The 15,286-nt window shown below is 58.8% G+C and overlaps 1 protein-coding gene across 11 annotated transcripts in view; it reads right to left on the bottom strand.

Moving 5' to 3' along the window:
- MPRIP (myosin phosphatase Rho interacting protein) overlaps window positions 1-15,286 on the bottom strand; it is a 133,207-nt gene that overhangs the window by 22,155 nt on the left and 95,766 nt on the right. For all 11 annotated transcript variants that reach the window (XR_009560266.1, XR_009560265.1, XM_060290205.1 and 8 more), the window contains 6 exons: window positions 14,542-14,598; window positions 13,434-13,502; window positions 10,997-11,086; window positions 6,998-7,107; window positions 4,102-4,657; window positions 2,412-2,528 (listed from right to left, as the gene is read on the bottom strand). Coding sequence is in view for 9 of the 11 variants with exons in the window: in XM_060290205.1 (XP_060146188.1) it covers window positions 2,412-2,528; window positions 4,102-4,657; window positions 6,998-7,107; window positions 10,997-11,086; window positions 13,434-13,502; window positions 14,542-14,598 (999 nt within the window). In the remaining 2 variants the exon portion in view is untranslated. The remainder of the gene's footprint in view (window positions 1-2,411; window positions 2,529-4,101; window positions 4,658-6,997; window positions 7,108-10,996; window positions 11,087-13,433; window positions 13,503-14,541; window positions 14,599-15,286) is intronic.

Here is a 15,286-nt window from a genome sequence, read left to right on the forward strand (position 1 = left end):
CTTCCAGGTAAACAGAAAACATGGACATTAACATTCAAAACAGCTCTAACCGAACAGCTTCTAGGAGAAATAAACCAAACAAAACTGAATAATGGAGCACACTGATAAGCAAAACGAAGACTGAGGGACGAGAGACTCCAGCAAGAGGGACGGGCAGGAGCAGAGCAAAGCATCCGTTTGTTTGTTTTGCAAAACAAAAGGCACACAGCTCCAGACCACAAACCCCACCAAAGCGCAGGACCGGTGACGACGCCACTTCCTTCTGGGACAGGGGAGAAGGAAGGGAGGCACCGCTGGCGGATGTCAGCGAGGTGACATCCGAAACATTTTCCTGTGAGAGGTGGAGCCCGTCCTCTACAGTAACAGGAAGAACTAATCTCTACCTGCAAGAAGACAAAACGAAGGGGAAAACGCAAACCATGGAGTGAAATATGAGAGTTAACAAAACAAACAAACCTTTGTGGCGTATTCAAAATAAGAAAGTGAAGCATGCAGAAAATAAGACACAATTGAAACAAAACTCCCCAAACTAAAAGGCATGCAGAACAGACAGAACTAATTAACGCAGGAAAAAAGAAGAACGTGAAAGGAGTGAGAACAGCTCAGCCTAAGAACTGGCCTGCCTGTGGCTCCCTCCAGGTGTGCTGGTGGGGAAGCCACAGATGTGACACTCAGTTACGGTAAGTTAGACACTCCACGTCCACACCCTGCCAGCTCCTCCCGGCCATCGGCGTGGAGCCCACCCCCAGCTGCAGATCCTTCTCACCCTTAACCCCAAAGCCCCTTGCTCATTCAGACTTTTGATTATAAGAATTGTCAGAGCACATAGGGAGGTTAAAAGTAAACTGTCCTTTGACCTGGCGGGGAGGTGTCAGCGTGTGAGCTGACGGATGGGCTTCAGTGCGGGCTCATGCAATCGTCCAGGTCAGACACACGACAGGGTAGTAATGTTCGAACTCTGCTGCCAGGATTTTTTACCACCTGGTGTGAAATGAGTGCGTGTAGGATGGCGGCCCAAACCAGGGTTTAAAAAGATGCTTCCCAAACCTGCGAGGTCTGCACAAATGACTCAGAAAGCCCCGGAGTGAGACATGCAGGAAAGAGGGGTGCCCCCCATCACCAGGTTCCAGTACCTCAGAGTCTGAACTGGGCATGGCGACAACTATGGTTGAAGGGCTAAGGAGGAGGGTCCAGGGGACACGGGGTGCCCAGGGCCATGGCCAAAGCTTAGGGGGAAAGGAAGGCAGAAGTAACGTGCCACAAAAAGGGCATAGAGAGAGGTAGGAGGGCGGACTCCGCCCAGAAGATCCACTCGGACCAAGGAAGCTAGTGTGCTGCAGTCTGGAAATGCTGATGCAAAAACTTATCACAGAGATTCTGGATCCTTGAGAGTCTGAAGAGCCCTCGGGGACGAAGTCTAGGTCTACACAGGCAAGGAGGCTGATGCTGCAGGGGAGGGGCGCCGCGGGTTCTGGTCAGTGCAGGACCCTGACTTGAACGCTGTGCCTTCAGCCTTGGCCAAGAGCTCGAGTTCTCCGTCCCATCGCCCTGTCTTGCTTTCCCCCCGGCACTCATCTGTGAATCACCTCTCCCCACTGCACATTGGCTGAAGGGGCAGGAGAGTGTTGTTTCATACCCCAGAACTAGAGCAGGGCCTGAAACGCTGCGGAAGAGTTGGCTCACGTCGGCCTGCTCCATCCAGGTGACCACCTGCCTGACAAGATGCCTGTGGCATGCCCGCTGCTGCATGGGGGTGGCGGGGGGCGGCACTCTGGCACAGAGAGGCCTCTGCAGGAAGACGCTAGGTTTGGACTCTCAGCTCAGGACTCAGGCTGCTGCCCTCCCTCCCCTCCACACCACTGGGCAGGCTGGCTCAGGGCTGGGCGGCCATGTTTCCCCCTCAAACTCCAGCCTAGGCAGAAAGTAAGAAATGGGCCACTAGGCTAGTGGTAACAGTCCCAGGCTGCCTTGTAGGTGTGGTACAGACAAGGTCAGGGGCAGGAAACCAGTTCTAGCTCTGCCATGGGCTTGGCCATAAAAGGAGGCATGTGGCTGTTACTCAAGTTCTTAAATTTGTAAAATGGGACTAATGCTGCCACTGTGAAAAAAGTTAGAAACAACATGCAAACATGTGATGTTGATAATAAATATATATTGGACTCTTTGGAAGCCGAAGAGAAAGACTACTACTGAAAACATCTAAAAAACCCTTCGACGTAGAGGGCTCAGGCAGATCCTCCAACTTGTTGCACAAGGAGGAGACCCAGGCAGCCCACTGCCCAGGGAGCCCGCTCCAGTGGCACAGGAGTCCAGAGGCCTGGCACTCGGTTTTGCACGTTCCTAGCCTGCCTGGGTCCTGCACACTGAAGCCCGAGGGCGCCTGGAGGGCCGTGGCGGCCCCGCAGCCCTACCTGCAGCACATAGCCCTCCCGGGCGCTCTGCTCCCGGCCCAGAGCCACCCTCAGCTGGTCCTGCAGCAGCCGGTTCTGCTCTAGAAGGTCTGAGGCCTCCTTCTGGCTCTGCTCCAACTGTTGGCAAAAAGACACATGTTTTTAAGCAAAATGGCGGTAACAGGAGCAGCAGCACGGCACGGGCGCTCGGTGGCGTGCCCAGTTCCAGCTGGGCTGGAGCTCAGTGGCGCCTCCGAGGGCCTTGCAGGCGGCCACACCTGGGTGGATGTGCTCGTCGGGTCTTCACCCAAGGTTCCAGCTCAAGCTGTGAATCAACCTGGGCAGCCACGTAAGCTCCACACCTGCTTGAGGATCCGCCAGGTGCAGACCCACCAGGAAATGAGGACTTCGTGCCCCTGTCAGAGGGAAGACTGCCCACTGGGGCCTTTGGGTGTTCTCAGCGTGGCCAAGCACGCCCGTGCTGCCCCAGGGCAGGCCTCACGCCAGGCTCGACCTTGGCTTCTGGGGAAACCCTGTTTGACCAGTTGGGTACAATGGATTTCATATAAAATTCTTTTTGTGAGAAGAGGTCCTCAAGAATTGAGCTGCTTCACACTCTTGCTGTCACTGGCTGTGAATCCAGCCGTCACCCATCTGCCCCCTTCTGGAACCTTACCTACGTGCCCTCAGCTGCTGGGCCGTGGCAAGCAGGGAGCTGGGTGTGCAGCAGACTGTGCTGACCGGCACGCGGACCTTGGTTTTCAGACCTTGCTGTCTGAAACAAACTCAGGGTCCAGTGTGTGGCCTGTTGACTTGCAGGCTCGTTTTGGCTGTTTAGAGCAACGTGAGTTTGAACCGTTACTCTTCCACATCTTGCCTCTATTACTGTATTAACAAGCGTAGAAAATGGAAAAAACTGAGAAAAAATCCAAGTGTTGATGCTAGTGATAAACGTCAGCCTCGTGAATCTAACCAAATAAGAAGAGGATGAGAGGTGGGCAGGCCAGTGGCCAAGCTGTGATTTCGTTAGCCACCCAAGTCAAGCGCACACGTGAATCGCATCCTTGAGGACTCCTGAGAGGCAGCTGGAACTCCACCTCCTTGGCCGTGGCACCTCTGCTCAGACTCACAAACCCACGGCCCAGCTTCTGCAGATTTGACTTCTGGGCGCTTCCTCATGAAGGGAAATGTCACGTTACCAAGTGCAGGGACCGCTCACCCACCTCTGCATCCGGAGGAGGCTCGTGCCAGGCCCCCCAGCAGGCCCGTCCTGCCCCCAATACCTAGAATCAGCCCCGCCTCCTGCTGCCTGCCCCGCACCCATCAGGTCTCACTGAGGGTCGCAGGGCTGCCCAGTCCAGACAGAAAGCTAACTCTGTTCACACGTCTCTTCTGCCCCCAGCCTCTAGTGCGTGGCGGAAGCAGGGCAGACGGGGCCCCACCTGGCCTGCAGCCCACCCGCCTCATCTCTGGCACCTCTGGCTCTCAGTGTCAGCGCCACTCCTCTGGTCTCCAGAAGGGTCCGGTGCCCTCCCTGCCACCCCCCACCCCAGCGTGCCTCAGGCCTGCACTGCGCTCGGCGGGGAGGCGGGGGGGCTGTCGCGTGTCTGTCTGCCTGAGGGCCTGCAAGCTCCTGGGGCGGCTTAGGCACAGCGGGTGCCGGGGAAGGTGGCTGCACGGACCTGCCCTGCCCATGCCGCCTGGCCATTACCTCCTTCTCCAGCACAGAGGTCAGCTCGGGAGTGGACAGTCGGTCGCTTCCATCCTCAGAGGACAAGTGCAGGGGGGCGATGGGCACTTGTTTCTCCTCCCGGAGAGGGGTGGTCTCCACCTGATGCCACCGCTGCTCGATCTCCACGTGCACGTTCTGGGTCCTGAGGTCGGCGGTCGCGGGCGGCCCCGGGCCCCGGTCGACCTCCATGCGCAAGGCCGTGTCGTCGATGCTGGGCCCGTCAGCCACGTCCACCGCCCCAAAGCGCTTGCGCCGTTCCTCCCGCCGCCGCGCACGCTCCCTCTCCAGCTCGCCGGGCTCCGCCTCGGGCCGTGTGGTGGCAGGCCCCGGGGCGCTGGCTCTCTGCTGGGCCAGGGCCTGCTGGATGGGGCGGAACTCGGCCCAGTCGAAGGTCTTGGAGCGGCCCTCCCGCCTGCGCTCACGGGCCCGGCTCCGCTTCTGCTCGGGGTCTGGCTCCCCGGGCTCCCCGTCCTGCTTCTCCCGCAGCCTCGTCTCCGAGGGGGAGCTGCTCCGGTCTTTGCCCTGCGGCAGCGAGCTGGGGCGGGGGAGACAGTTGGTCAGGCGGGGCTCCCGGCGACAGGGCCCAGCTCCCTGCTGTCACCACATGCCTTTTTCTACGCGGCTGTGGCTCCCACAAGGAAGGGGGAGACTCTGCCTTGACTCACTGACACGTCTGTGGAGGGAACCCCAAGTGGCACTGAGTGGTGACAGCAGAAAAGGAGCCGCAGACAACAGCCCAGAGGTCTCCCGCAGGATGATAATGGGGGGGGGCCGCGAGCCCCTTCAGGCTGCGCCGGGCACGGCCACACCCACACAAGGCCACGTGGGAGGTAGACCCCACGGCACGCAGGCACTGGGCCGGCGGTGACGGAACAAGCGAGACCAACAACCGCTTCCCTCGAAAGGCTCATGGGTTTTTAAAAAGCAGGTAAGTAACACGGTCAGGTCTGTGTTTTAAAAAACCACTCTGGGTGGCTGGCGTGACAGACGGATCAGAGTGATGGCCCTGGGACCACCTGTGGGCCAGTGAGCTCGATGGCCCAGGTGGCACCCACGAGCCGGCACCAGGCAGGGGCTCACTGAACAGGACTTGAGAGGACTTGGTGGCCCACCCGGGGCAGAGGTGAGCAGGAAGCAGGACACTCGAGGGCACCTCTTCCTGCCCAGCAGCTGGATGCGCCTCCCCCACCTGCCCCACAGCGGAGGTCCCCGGGCAGGGTGCTGTAGGGCACTGGTTGTGGCCGTCCGAGGCAGAGGTCTCCGGGCTCCAAGGACAAGAGCCTGCGACCCTGGCCTGAGCTGACTGGCCTCTGGTCCCCCCCAAGCCCTCAAAACAGGGTGGGAAGACCCCCAGCGCGGCGAGGGCTGGGCCTTGGGGACTCCAGGGAGCATCTGTGTTTGAAAGGTGGCCAAAGAGAAGGGAGCCTGCAGAAGAAGCATCCTCCCTGTCCCGGGAGGTGGCCCTGGGAGCTTCCAAGTCAAGACCACACGCTTGCACACAGTTTCTCCAGAACGGACCTTTTCAACAATGCCACTGAACTGAGAGCTGGCCCAGGCCTCGGACTGCATAAGCCATTAGGATGACACAACAAGCCGGACCCGCCACTATCCGCAGGAGAAGAAGCCCCTGCGACTCCCCACCAGACTTGGGGGGGCCGCGGTGTGCAGCTCAAACCCACACTTCTGACATCTGTACCTGTTTCCAATAACTTTCCCGGGACATGGCCTTGCTGCACTAAAAAAATCCATCTTTTCTCGAAGTATAAAAGCCCACACGGAACAAACTGGGTGAGGCGAGCACCCCGGCTGTGAGGCGGCTGACCCTGGAGTGCACTGCTCATCAGGAGGACACTGTCCCCATGGGCTGTGGCCCCAACACGGAGGGGAGGCGCCTCTCCCAAGCCATGTGTCGCCTGAGCGCTTTCTTCCTGCCCTTTCTGAGGCCAGAGCCACACACCTGCGACATCCCAAGGCTAACGAACCCAGCCGGGCCCCGACCCACCGCACGCAGCCTCCTCAAAGTACCCGGAAAGAGCTTTGGTCTCTGCTCCTGGTCGTAGAGACTCGGGAACAACCAGGTATTCTGTTCGTGCAATAAATGAAGGAATGAACAAACAATCGAACAGACAACACAGGACGGAAGGACTAGAGAGAAGAGTCCTCCATTTAGGGTCCCTTCCTGCCTTCTTGTTCAAAGAGGTGCAGGTCACTAGCAAGGAGGCCAGAACTTGACCAAGGTGTGAGGCCGCCCTAGGCCAAGGAGCGCTCCGTGGGCACCAGGGTCGCCCCCTGGGCGCAACCTCCAACGCAAGAGAGTCACTCAAGAAGCATTTAAACGACCGGACCGAAAACCGCAAGCAAGAGGCTCTCAGAACCGGCAAGGCGCCGAAGCCGTGAGGGTCAGGGCAGCAGAGTTCTCGACATCACAGCACCAGCCACACACAGGGAGCTTCTCTGCTTTTTGTAAAATGAAAACTTCAGGTTTCTAACCATCAGGGCAGGAGGAGGAAGGTGTGGGGCGAATCACGAGGTTTATGAAGCATGGATGTTGACACGGGGAACCGTTTCCCAACTTTGGCCTCCAGCACCAAGAGATGCAAAGAGAGCTTTGTCACAGCTGCACGGAAATCCAGCAGATTCAGGAGTGAGGCAGAAGGATCAAGAAAAGGAAACGCTAAGGTGGCCTGTGAATGCGGCATCGGAGCCGCCCTCACCCAGCCGTGGCTCAGTGCCCGGGCCCTGGGGAGCTTCTCCCGCGGCCAGGCCTGAGGGGGAAGGGTAACCTCCCAGGAGGCCAAGTGGAGAGTGAGTGGGCGGCGGACTGAAGGCCGGGGGGCAGGCTGTGCTGGGCCCCTCGGGCACCCTCCCGGCTCACCTGGTCACGTCGGGGGCAGAGATCGGGTGGACGTGCTTCATGATGGTCTGGATCCAGTTCCGCCGGATTCCAGACGTCATAGCAGAGAGGGTGAAGGCGCCCTCCTTTGTCTACACAGAAGACGAGGAGTTAGCAGTGACTGGCACCTCCCCACCCCTGAAGAAGGCCCCGCAGGGAGGCTGGCGGCCAGGTGGCCGTCCCCGGAGTGCGGTATGTGCCTCACTCAGGATGAACAGAGCTGGAGGGCAAAGGAGAGAGAGCAAAGCCGCGAACACTGTCATGGCTGTGGCTAACCCGGGCGTCCCCTCCCCATGGGACCCAGCAGGCCTTTACTTTTACTGACACTCCCTGCTCTTTAAGGAGCTCGCAGACTGGAAGGAAGGAGAACGTGCGTGCGGGGAGCAGCGGGAAGGGGCCAGGGCATGGCAGGGCTAGGGAGGGTGGGCGAGTGGACGGGGAAGGGGTGCATGACCCAGGTGGAGGGAGTGGGCCTGGGGCGTGCAACCACGCACAACAGGCTCACAGGGTGACCGGGGACAGGAGTGGCAGGCACGAGGCTCTGTGGTGGCTGGGGCCCGATGGGGGCTGTGTCTGTTGGGCTGAGGAGGGGCAGGGAGACCTGCTGGGCGGCCGGGCTGGTTGTTCAGGTGATGAGAGGGGCTTCAGAGAGGTGGAGGAGGTGGCATGCACAGCGCAGCACTGACAGGCTTGTGGGGGGGGGCACCTCAAGGACAATCCCTGGACCCCCCCACACACACTTGGGTGAGTTGGTGGGATGCCAATCAAGATGAAGGACATCACAGGAGGGGGCGGCATGGGCAGTGGGTGATGAGTGGCCTGGAGACACAGTCCCTGTGGCCCTGAGCGGCCCACGCGGCTCCAGCAAAGCTGAGGAGGGGTGGGGATGCGGGTGAGGATGTGGTGGTGGCTGCACAGAGTCCACTCCCCTGCCTCTGAGCCCATGGGCTCCTGTCTTACAGAAGTGAGGGAATCAGAACTCTTCAAGCTGCTCAGGCTACTCATAAATGGACCCACGAGACGTCAGCAAAACAGCTGATGGGAAGACACTGTTAGCAAGATGGGTTCGGGACAGGAGCTGGCATGGCCAGGGGCCAAAACTAAGAGAACATCAGGGCACTGCAGAGCACAGCACAGCACGGGGTGACCTCGGCCCACCCCAGACCCCACCTGGCGCCCCATCTAGACCACAGCCCACCACCCACGTCCACTCCTCTCTCCCTCCGGTTCCCCCCAAAGCAGGCCAACCGGGGGGGGGGGGGGGGCGTGGCCTCCAGGCTCCCTGAAGTGCTGGCCCCCGGGCCGCCTCCTGCTCCTGGTGTGCTGTTTATGGAGTGTGACCTCGGCCACCTTCTCCCACAACCTCAGTTCTCAGCTGCCACGAGCTCTCTCCCGGCCCCAGGCCCACACGCTGGCTGCTTGTCTACCAGTCTCAGAGGGCCCATCTCGGCCTCAAACGCACCACGGGCCAGGACGCTGCAGGCTCCGCCAACTCCCGCACACGGCTCGCCGCACTCGGGGTCTCCAGCCCTTGGCCCTGCCCCTCCCTCGCCCGGGCGCCCCGCACTTGCCAGACACCTGGCCTCCCGTCCCTGCTGCCCCACCAGATGCGTCTCACGGACACTCAGCTGCCTCCACATTCCGGTGCTTGCCACAGCCCGGGGCAAGGCTGACCCTCAACTCGGCACTCAGGGCTCCCCCACGCCACCCACCAGCTTTTGCACTCAGCCCCCTGGCAGATGCCACCAGGTCTGGTGGCCCCTTGAGATCCTAAAGCTCCCTAGTGAGCCAGGCCGAGTCCCGCCAGGAAGCTGGCCTCCCGTGCTGGGTGCCATCTCTCCCGACTTAGAACTCCCAGTCCACGGGGCTCATGAGAAAGCCCCAGAACTCATAAGCTCACTGCCCCCCACCCAGGTAAAGTGACGAGGGGTCAGGCTGGCGGACGACATCAGCCAGGGAGCACAGGTGACTCAGAAACGCCCCATCTGTGACCAGGAGAGTCCCAGGTCACGGCCTTACTGCACAGAAAGTGACCCTAGAACATGATGATGTAACCTGCTCAGTGATGGGAATGGACGCACACCCCCAGGGTGCCCTGCCCAGAGAAGCCTGCCCTTCAAGATGGGGAGGTGAGAGGCCTCCCTGGTGGCACAGTGGTTAGGAATCCGCCTGCCAACGCAGGGGACACGGGTTCAAGCCCTGGTCCGGGAAGATCCCACATGCCATGGAGCAACTAAGCCCGTGCACCACAACCACTGAGCCTGCACTCTAGAGCCCACCGAGCCACAACTACTGAAGCCTGCGTGCCTAGAGCCCATGGTCCACAACAAGAGAAGCCACTGCCATGAGAAGCCCGCTCGCCGCAACTAGAGAAAGTCCGTGCGCAGCAACGCAACCAAAAATAAAAAGAAAAAAGATGGGGAGGGAGGGGGGGGCTCAGCGTGCGGCCCACAATGCCAGAACTTGGCACCGTCCCCAAATCTGTCCACAGAGAGGAGGCTAGAGGTCTAGCTCACTGAGCATATCTTTTCCTCCTAAAGGGATGAGGGGCAGAAGGGCATCACGGTGGGACGGCACGGGCCGTCAGATTGGCGCCACCTTCAGCTATGACTTGGTGCCCCCCACAGATGCCCTGCAGCCTGGTGGAGTGGGGGCTGGATTTTTCCTTTTAATGAATTCATTGGCCTTCAGATCTGAACTCACTCCTCTGAGTTTGGTTAATATTAGTCATTGCCACATGCTGCATCTAGGCTGAATCCAGAGGCTGAATCCAGAGATACAGCTGAGTCTCTGGGCCCAAATGTCAGAAGGTGACGCTGCAGGAGTCCCAGCGGGGGAGCCCCAGTGTGACAGCTGTCAGGCCACTTGGTTCCTATCACACGCCTAAGGCTCTCATGGGGGAAGAATTAGCTTTCCCCGAAGGGAGGTCTGGCCTTTGCCCTGTGTCCTTGTGATGCACAGTGGGGCTAGCCAGACCAGAAAGACCAGCCATGCGGTGAAGGGCTGGGGCCCTGGCCATGCGCCATCAGCCAGGCTCTGGGGGACAGGGGGCTGGCACCTGCATTTGACCATGTGGACAGCAGTTCAGTTGATCAGTTGTGAAGCCTCTATAAAAACTCTGGACACAGAGGCTTGGGCCTGGCACCAGGCCTGAAGCCTGGGCGAGCTTCCCATGTTAAAAGCTCTGTGTGTCATCACACGTCAGCGCCAAGAGGGAACCACGTCCCAAGGGCACGGAAGCTTCCTTTAGGGCCCTCCCGTTCAGTCCAGTTCGCCACGCGTTGCTTCCTTGGGCTGGTACCGATCTGTATCCCTCTGCTAAAATAAATCTACAGTCCTAAGTACGGTGTCTTCCTGCGTTCTGTGAGTCCTTCTGGCGAAGTATCAAATGTGAGGGTGGTCTGGGGCACCCTCAGACTTATAGGTGGCATCAGAGTGAGGGCAGACACGGTAGCCGGGGGCCGGTGCCCTCACTACGAGCCTGGCTACCTCTGAGCAGCCCTTGGACCCCGAGCTTTGATGACATGGCCAGTGAGGACTGTTTCATCTGTCCGATCAGATTATTTTTTTGAGGACGGGGCAATGCCTTGCTCGTTGGGAGGTCTTCACAAGATTGTGGGGAGAAAGGACTCCAGTGAGTGGGTAAGTGGATGAATGAAGGACAGAGCAAGTGCATAAAAACCCAGCACCCTGAGAGTTAAGAACTCAACACTTCCACTCTAACTTCCCACATCCCACATCCTTCTAACTGGCCCGAACTCCAGCGTTTAAAAAATGGGAGAAAAAGAAAGAACCTTTGGTAAAAAACCCTTTTAGACAGCCTTGAGAGAGATGCTAATGTCTTAATGTTTGCCGAGACCACAGATTGGGGGTGGGGTGAGGAGCTCCAGGGCAGAGGAGGGGACAGGATGAGGCACCAGCTGGTCAGGCCCACGGCCCCACCCTTGCACTCAGCCTCCCTGCAAACCCCACCCAGCTCACATGGATCTGGAAGCCATAGTTTCTCTGCACCGGGTACTCCGTGACATCATAACATGTAGACAAGTCTATCTCCCCATCCAAGTCGGCCGCCTGCGGAGAAAATGAGGGATTTAGAAAGTAAAGGCCAGTGCCCCGTGAACTGTACATGCTCACAGGCAGGGCGCTGCCTACCCCACACCACCTAGAAGCATCCACACCACCATTTTTCACACATCCTGCCAAAGACATCCCATGCCCGTGGTTCTCAAACCTCCTTTACACTCCTAAAAACTGATGGTGCCAAAGAGCTTGTTTATGTGGGTTGTACATACTGATGATATCTGCCTTATTAGAAATTAGGAAAAAAATTGAAAAACAAATTTATGCATTGAAGCACACAAACCCATTTCATTTTTTAACAAAAAGTATCATTTAAAGAAACAGCAAGAGATTTTTGCAACTCTCTTTAATGCTTAACTTCCGAGGACAGCTGGGTTCTCACACCCGTCTCTGCACTCAAGTCTGTTTGTTGACATGTTTTTTTTTGTTTTTTTGTTTTGGCGGTACATGGGCCTCTCACTGTTGTGTGCTCTCCCGTTGCGAAGCACAGGCTCCGGACGCGCAGGCTCAGCGGCCATGGCTCACGGGCCCAGCCGCTCCGCGGCATGTGGGATCTTCCTGGACCGGGGCACGAACCCGCATCCCCTGCATTGGCAGGCGGGCTCTCAACCACTGCGCCACCAGGGAAGCCCTGTTGACATGTTTTGGTTGAAGCATATGAAGACGGTCTGGCCTCACACAGATACGAGATTGGAAAAGGGAAGTGCATTTTAAGTCTTTTCAAAAAGACAGTTGTGGCTGTTCTCCTTTGACAAGTGGTAGTATCTTGAAGGGGAACTGCGAAGGGGATGCTTTCTGTCCTCTGCTGCATTAGAACCCATGGTTCTACCCTGCTCCTTGAGGGGGTCTTTCACCCCCACATGATCTGGTGACACTGTCTCGTCCTCTGGAAGAGCCCCCAGATACTGACGTTTCCTTGTACAGGAGCAAACACTGCATTTGTTATTATCACCACCTGTTCAGTCAGGAGAGTCTGTAAGCTCGGAGGAGACTGTCAAGTTAGTGATGGTGAACACAAGTTTTCCAAAGTTCCAGTTTTGCTTGGAAGCTCAAACTGAATCACTGGTAACAATTCTGTCGGTCGTTTTCCTTGAAGGAAGAGACTCACTTGGTTCATTTTTAAGAAAACGTCTGCCGAACACCCAAACCGAGCGAGCACTTGTGCGTCGTACATTCAGGCAGAGGCGGTGGGCCGCGAGGAGAGGTGGCCGGCGGGGCGGGCAGCGCAGGCAGCGGGCGAGTGCTCCCCCGGGACGGCCGTCACGCCTGGACAGCAGCAGGAGCAACCTCTACCAACCTCCCATCTCACATCACAGAGTATTACCGAAGTGGGCACCTTTCCTGCTCTGTTAAGGCCCTTTCTGTAACTTCACAGTGTGTGGCGGTGAAGGATGCACGGGGGCCAGCCACCTGCTCCTGCAGCGTGACCAGGCTGAGGCACCCATCAGTGCAAAGGCCAACACAACGGAAAAAGGAAATGGCATCATAGTTTTATGACACTATTTTTGTTACAGAAGAATCCCTGAACGGGTCTCCAGGGGTCCACAGACCACACTCAGAACAGCCAAACACCCATGCTCCTGTGGCCCCTGACTTTAGGCTCCCCCAGAGACCCACCACCCACACTGCTCTACATCTGTGCCTGTGTCACTAACATCCTTCCACTGCAGTCCAGACAGAACTTAGTGTCAGGGTATATAAGCAGCCCCTAGCGTTAGACATTGAGGTTCTTTCAGATCTCCTGCTGTTATAGAAGCGCAGGAACCACTGACATGGAACACATCTCTTTCTTCACATGTGGGAGTATATCTGAAGGATTCCTGGAGTGGAATGCAAGGGAAAAGGTGCAGAAACAGACTTCCAAGTTGCTCAAAACAGATGATTTTTTTTGTAGGTGAAGAATAAAAGAGCCCCTTCTGTTTGGTGTTCGACCATGGAATCAGGACTCTCAACCAGGCTGGCCAAGTTCACCTGCCACGTCCCATCCTTGTCCAGAAAACAAGGGGCAAGATTTAGTTCAGTTCTTTAAAGACTCAATTCACCACAAAATCTCTGTATAGAAAGAACAAAACCACTCACCCTGAGTTTTAAAACAAGACGTCTTTCAGTGTTCTTCAAAGAACACAGACAAGAAAAGCCACTGAAACCCCCGTACCTGGGTGCTGAAAGCAGGGCCTAGAGAGCCCACTTTCCAGCAGGAACCAGCCCCGGGAACATCAGACTCCTCTGCAGATCTGGACTGGGCTACCCGTCCACCCGGAGGGGACTTTGGCCCAGGAACAGCGGTGCCACCTGGACCTCCCCTGTCCCTACAGAGGAACGGAGCTGAGACACTCACCTCCTCAGCCACCGAGTCCCTGTAGAACCTCAGGCTTTGATCAGCAAGGACAAACCAGTGTTTCTTCCACTGAAAGAGAAGGGAAAACCAAGACTCAACTCCCACCCTTCCCGCTCTGAGGCACCCAACAGCCAGGGTCCTGGGGCACGTCACTGGGCACAGGTAACGCAGAGGGCAGGCGGCCCCTCCCGCTGGGGGCAGACACACACAGGACTCCACTCGGGCCATGGGCAGCCATGCGCGCACAACCTCTCCCCGGCGACGAGGCGGTGCGGACAGCTGTGGTGGGCCACGGGCTGCGTGTGCTCCACCCGCAGAGGCGTGGCTGCTGAGCGGGGCTGCGGCTCCAGAGGCTGCAGATAGGGGCTGGGCCCCCAGAGCCAAAAGGAGGCCACCTGCAAGCCACGGCCACCCCCTGGCTAACCAGAGGGGCGCCCACCTGCCGCCGGCAGGAGCAACCCAACCAGCTGGCCTCCCAAATCTTCACTGTGAGGAGCAAGGCGGGGAGGCTTGAGGCTCCAGGCAGGGCCGAGGGGATTGATGTGGTAGAGAGAGAAGAGGGCATTTGGGCACGGTCACTCAGGAAGCGGGGAGGGGACTCTACGGGCCTCTCGGTGGGACCCGCAGGCTCATCCTCCTGCCTCCTGGGAGGCCTGGCCTCCACCCCAGCAGCCACGAATGGCTCAATCTTCCTGCTCAAGTCCACTGCTCCCCGCAGGGCCGCGGCTGCACCCTGGCTACTGGCTCCACCCCACAACCAGAAGGCCCTCCTGTCCTGGGGAAGCCTGGGCTCTCGGGAAACTTCTGGGAAAGGTCACCAGGTGGGGAGCCAGTGCTGCAGCACGTCCCCAGGCCTGATGCTGAGACCCCGTCGGGAGCAGGAGAACAGTCCCTGTGCTGGCAGTGGGCAGGCCGGCGGCCCCCACCCCCACTGCACCCCCAGTTCTGAGGAGATGGGGTCTCAGCCACGACCCTGGTCCCCAAGATGAAGGGGTGTGCTGGAGGCGGGGGACAGGGCCAGCGCTCATACACCCGCAGGGACAAGGCCAGCTGGACCTCACGCCTGCTCCCCGGCGCCTCAGGAACCACAGCAGCTCTGGCCACTCACCTGGCCATCCTCATACTGCCTGGTCAGCCAGCCTTTCTTGAAGTTCAGCAGGTCGGGCTAAGAAAAAAAAAAGAACAGTTGAGAGGAAAGCAGCGGTGTCCCGGTTCTGGGTAAAGGGTGACTGGCAAGGCAGCTGTCTCTCCCCCAATGAGGGGGCCCCGGAAAGGGGCTTATCCCCCTGCCAGAGGAGCCCCCGTGGCCCCTCGCCCTGACAGGGGCTGCCAGAGCTGCTCCCCGGACGCGCGTCTTCGAGGAGCGCGAGGCCCCCTCACCCCGTGAGCAGCACAAGTGGGGCTGCCTGACTGCTGCGCCCGCAGGGCCGCCCGGAAGGCAGAGAAGAACGGCCCAGACAGAGTCACCCGGCATTTCGCGTGGAGGGAAGCTGTGCAGCGATGGCTGAAAGGAGAGCTGGGAAGTTCTCACAGAGGCCACAGGAAGACTGAGAGCAGAGACCACGCCCGGTGTGAAGCCAGACGCAGCAGCAAGCCTGCCAAGACCCTCAGGCCACTGACCTGCCAAGATGAGTCTGAGTCTCCGTTTCCCTACAAGCAGAACCAGGGCCGCAGGCACCGAACGGGGCGCTGTCCCTGCTGTTCCCTCTGGCACCTGTGCGCCAGAGCCTGAGGAGCAGCCTGAGAGCACCTTGAGGGCCGCAGGCAGGCAGCCCCCTGGGCCTGGCTTGTGTCACACATCGGGGCGCAGGCAAGGCCAGTGTGGAAAGAGATGTGGCCCACTGCTCCCCTCG

The sequence above is a fragment of the Globicephala melas genome, chromosome 20 (assembly GCF_963455315.2).
Source record: "Globicephala melas chromosome 20, mGloMel1.2, whole genome shotgun sequence".
Lineage (NCBI taxonomy): Eukaryota > Metazoa > Chordata > Mammalia > Artiodactyla > Delphinidae > Globicephala > Globicephala melas.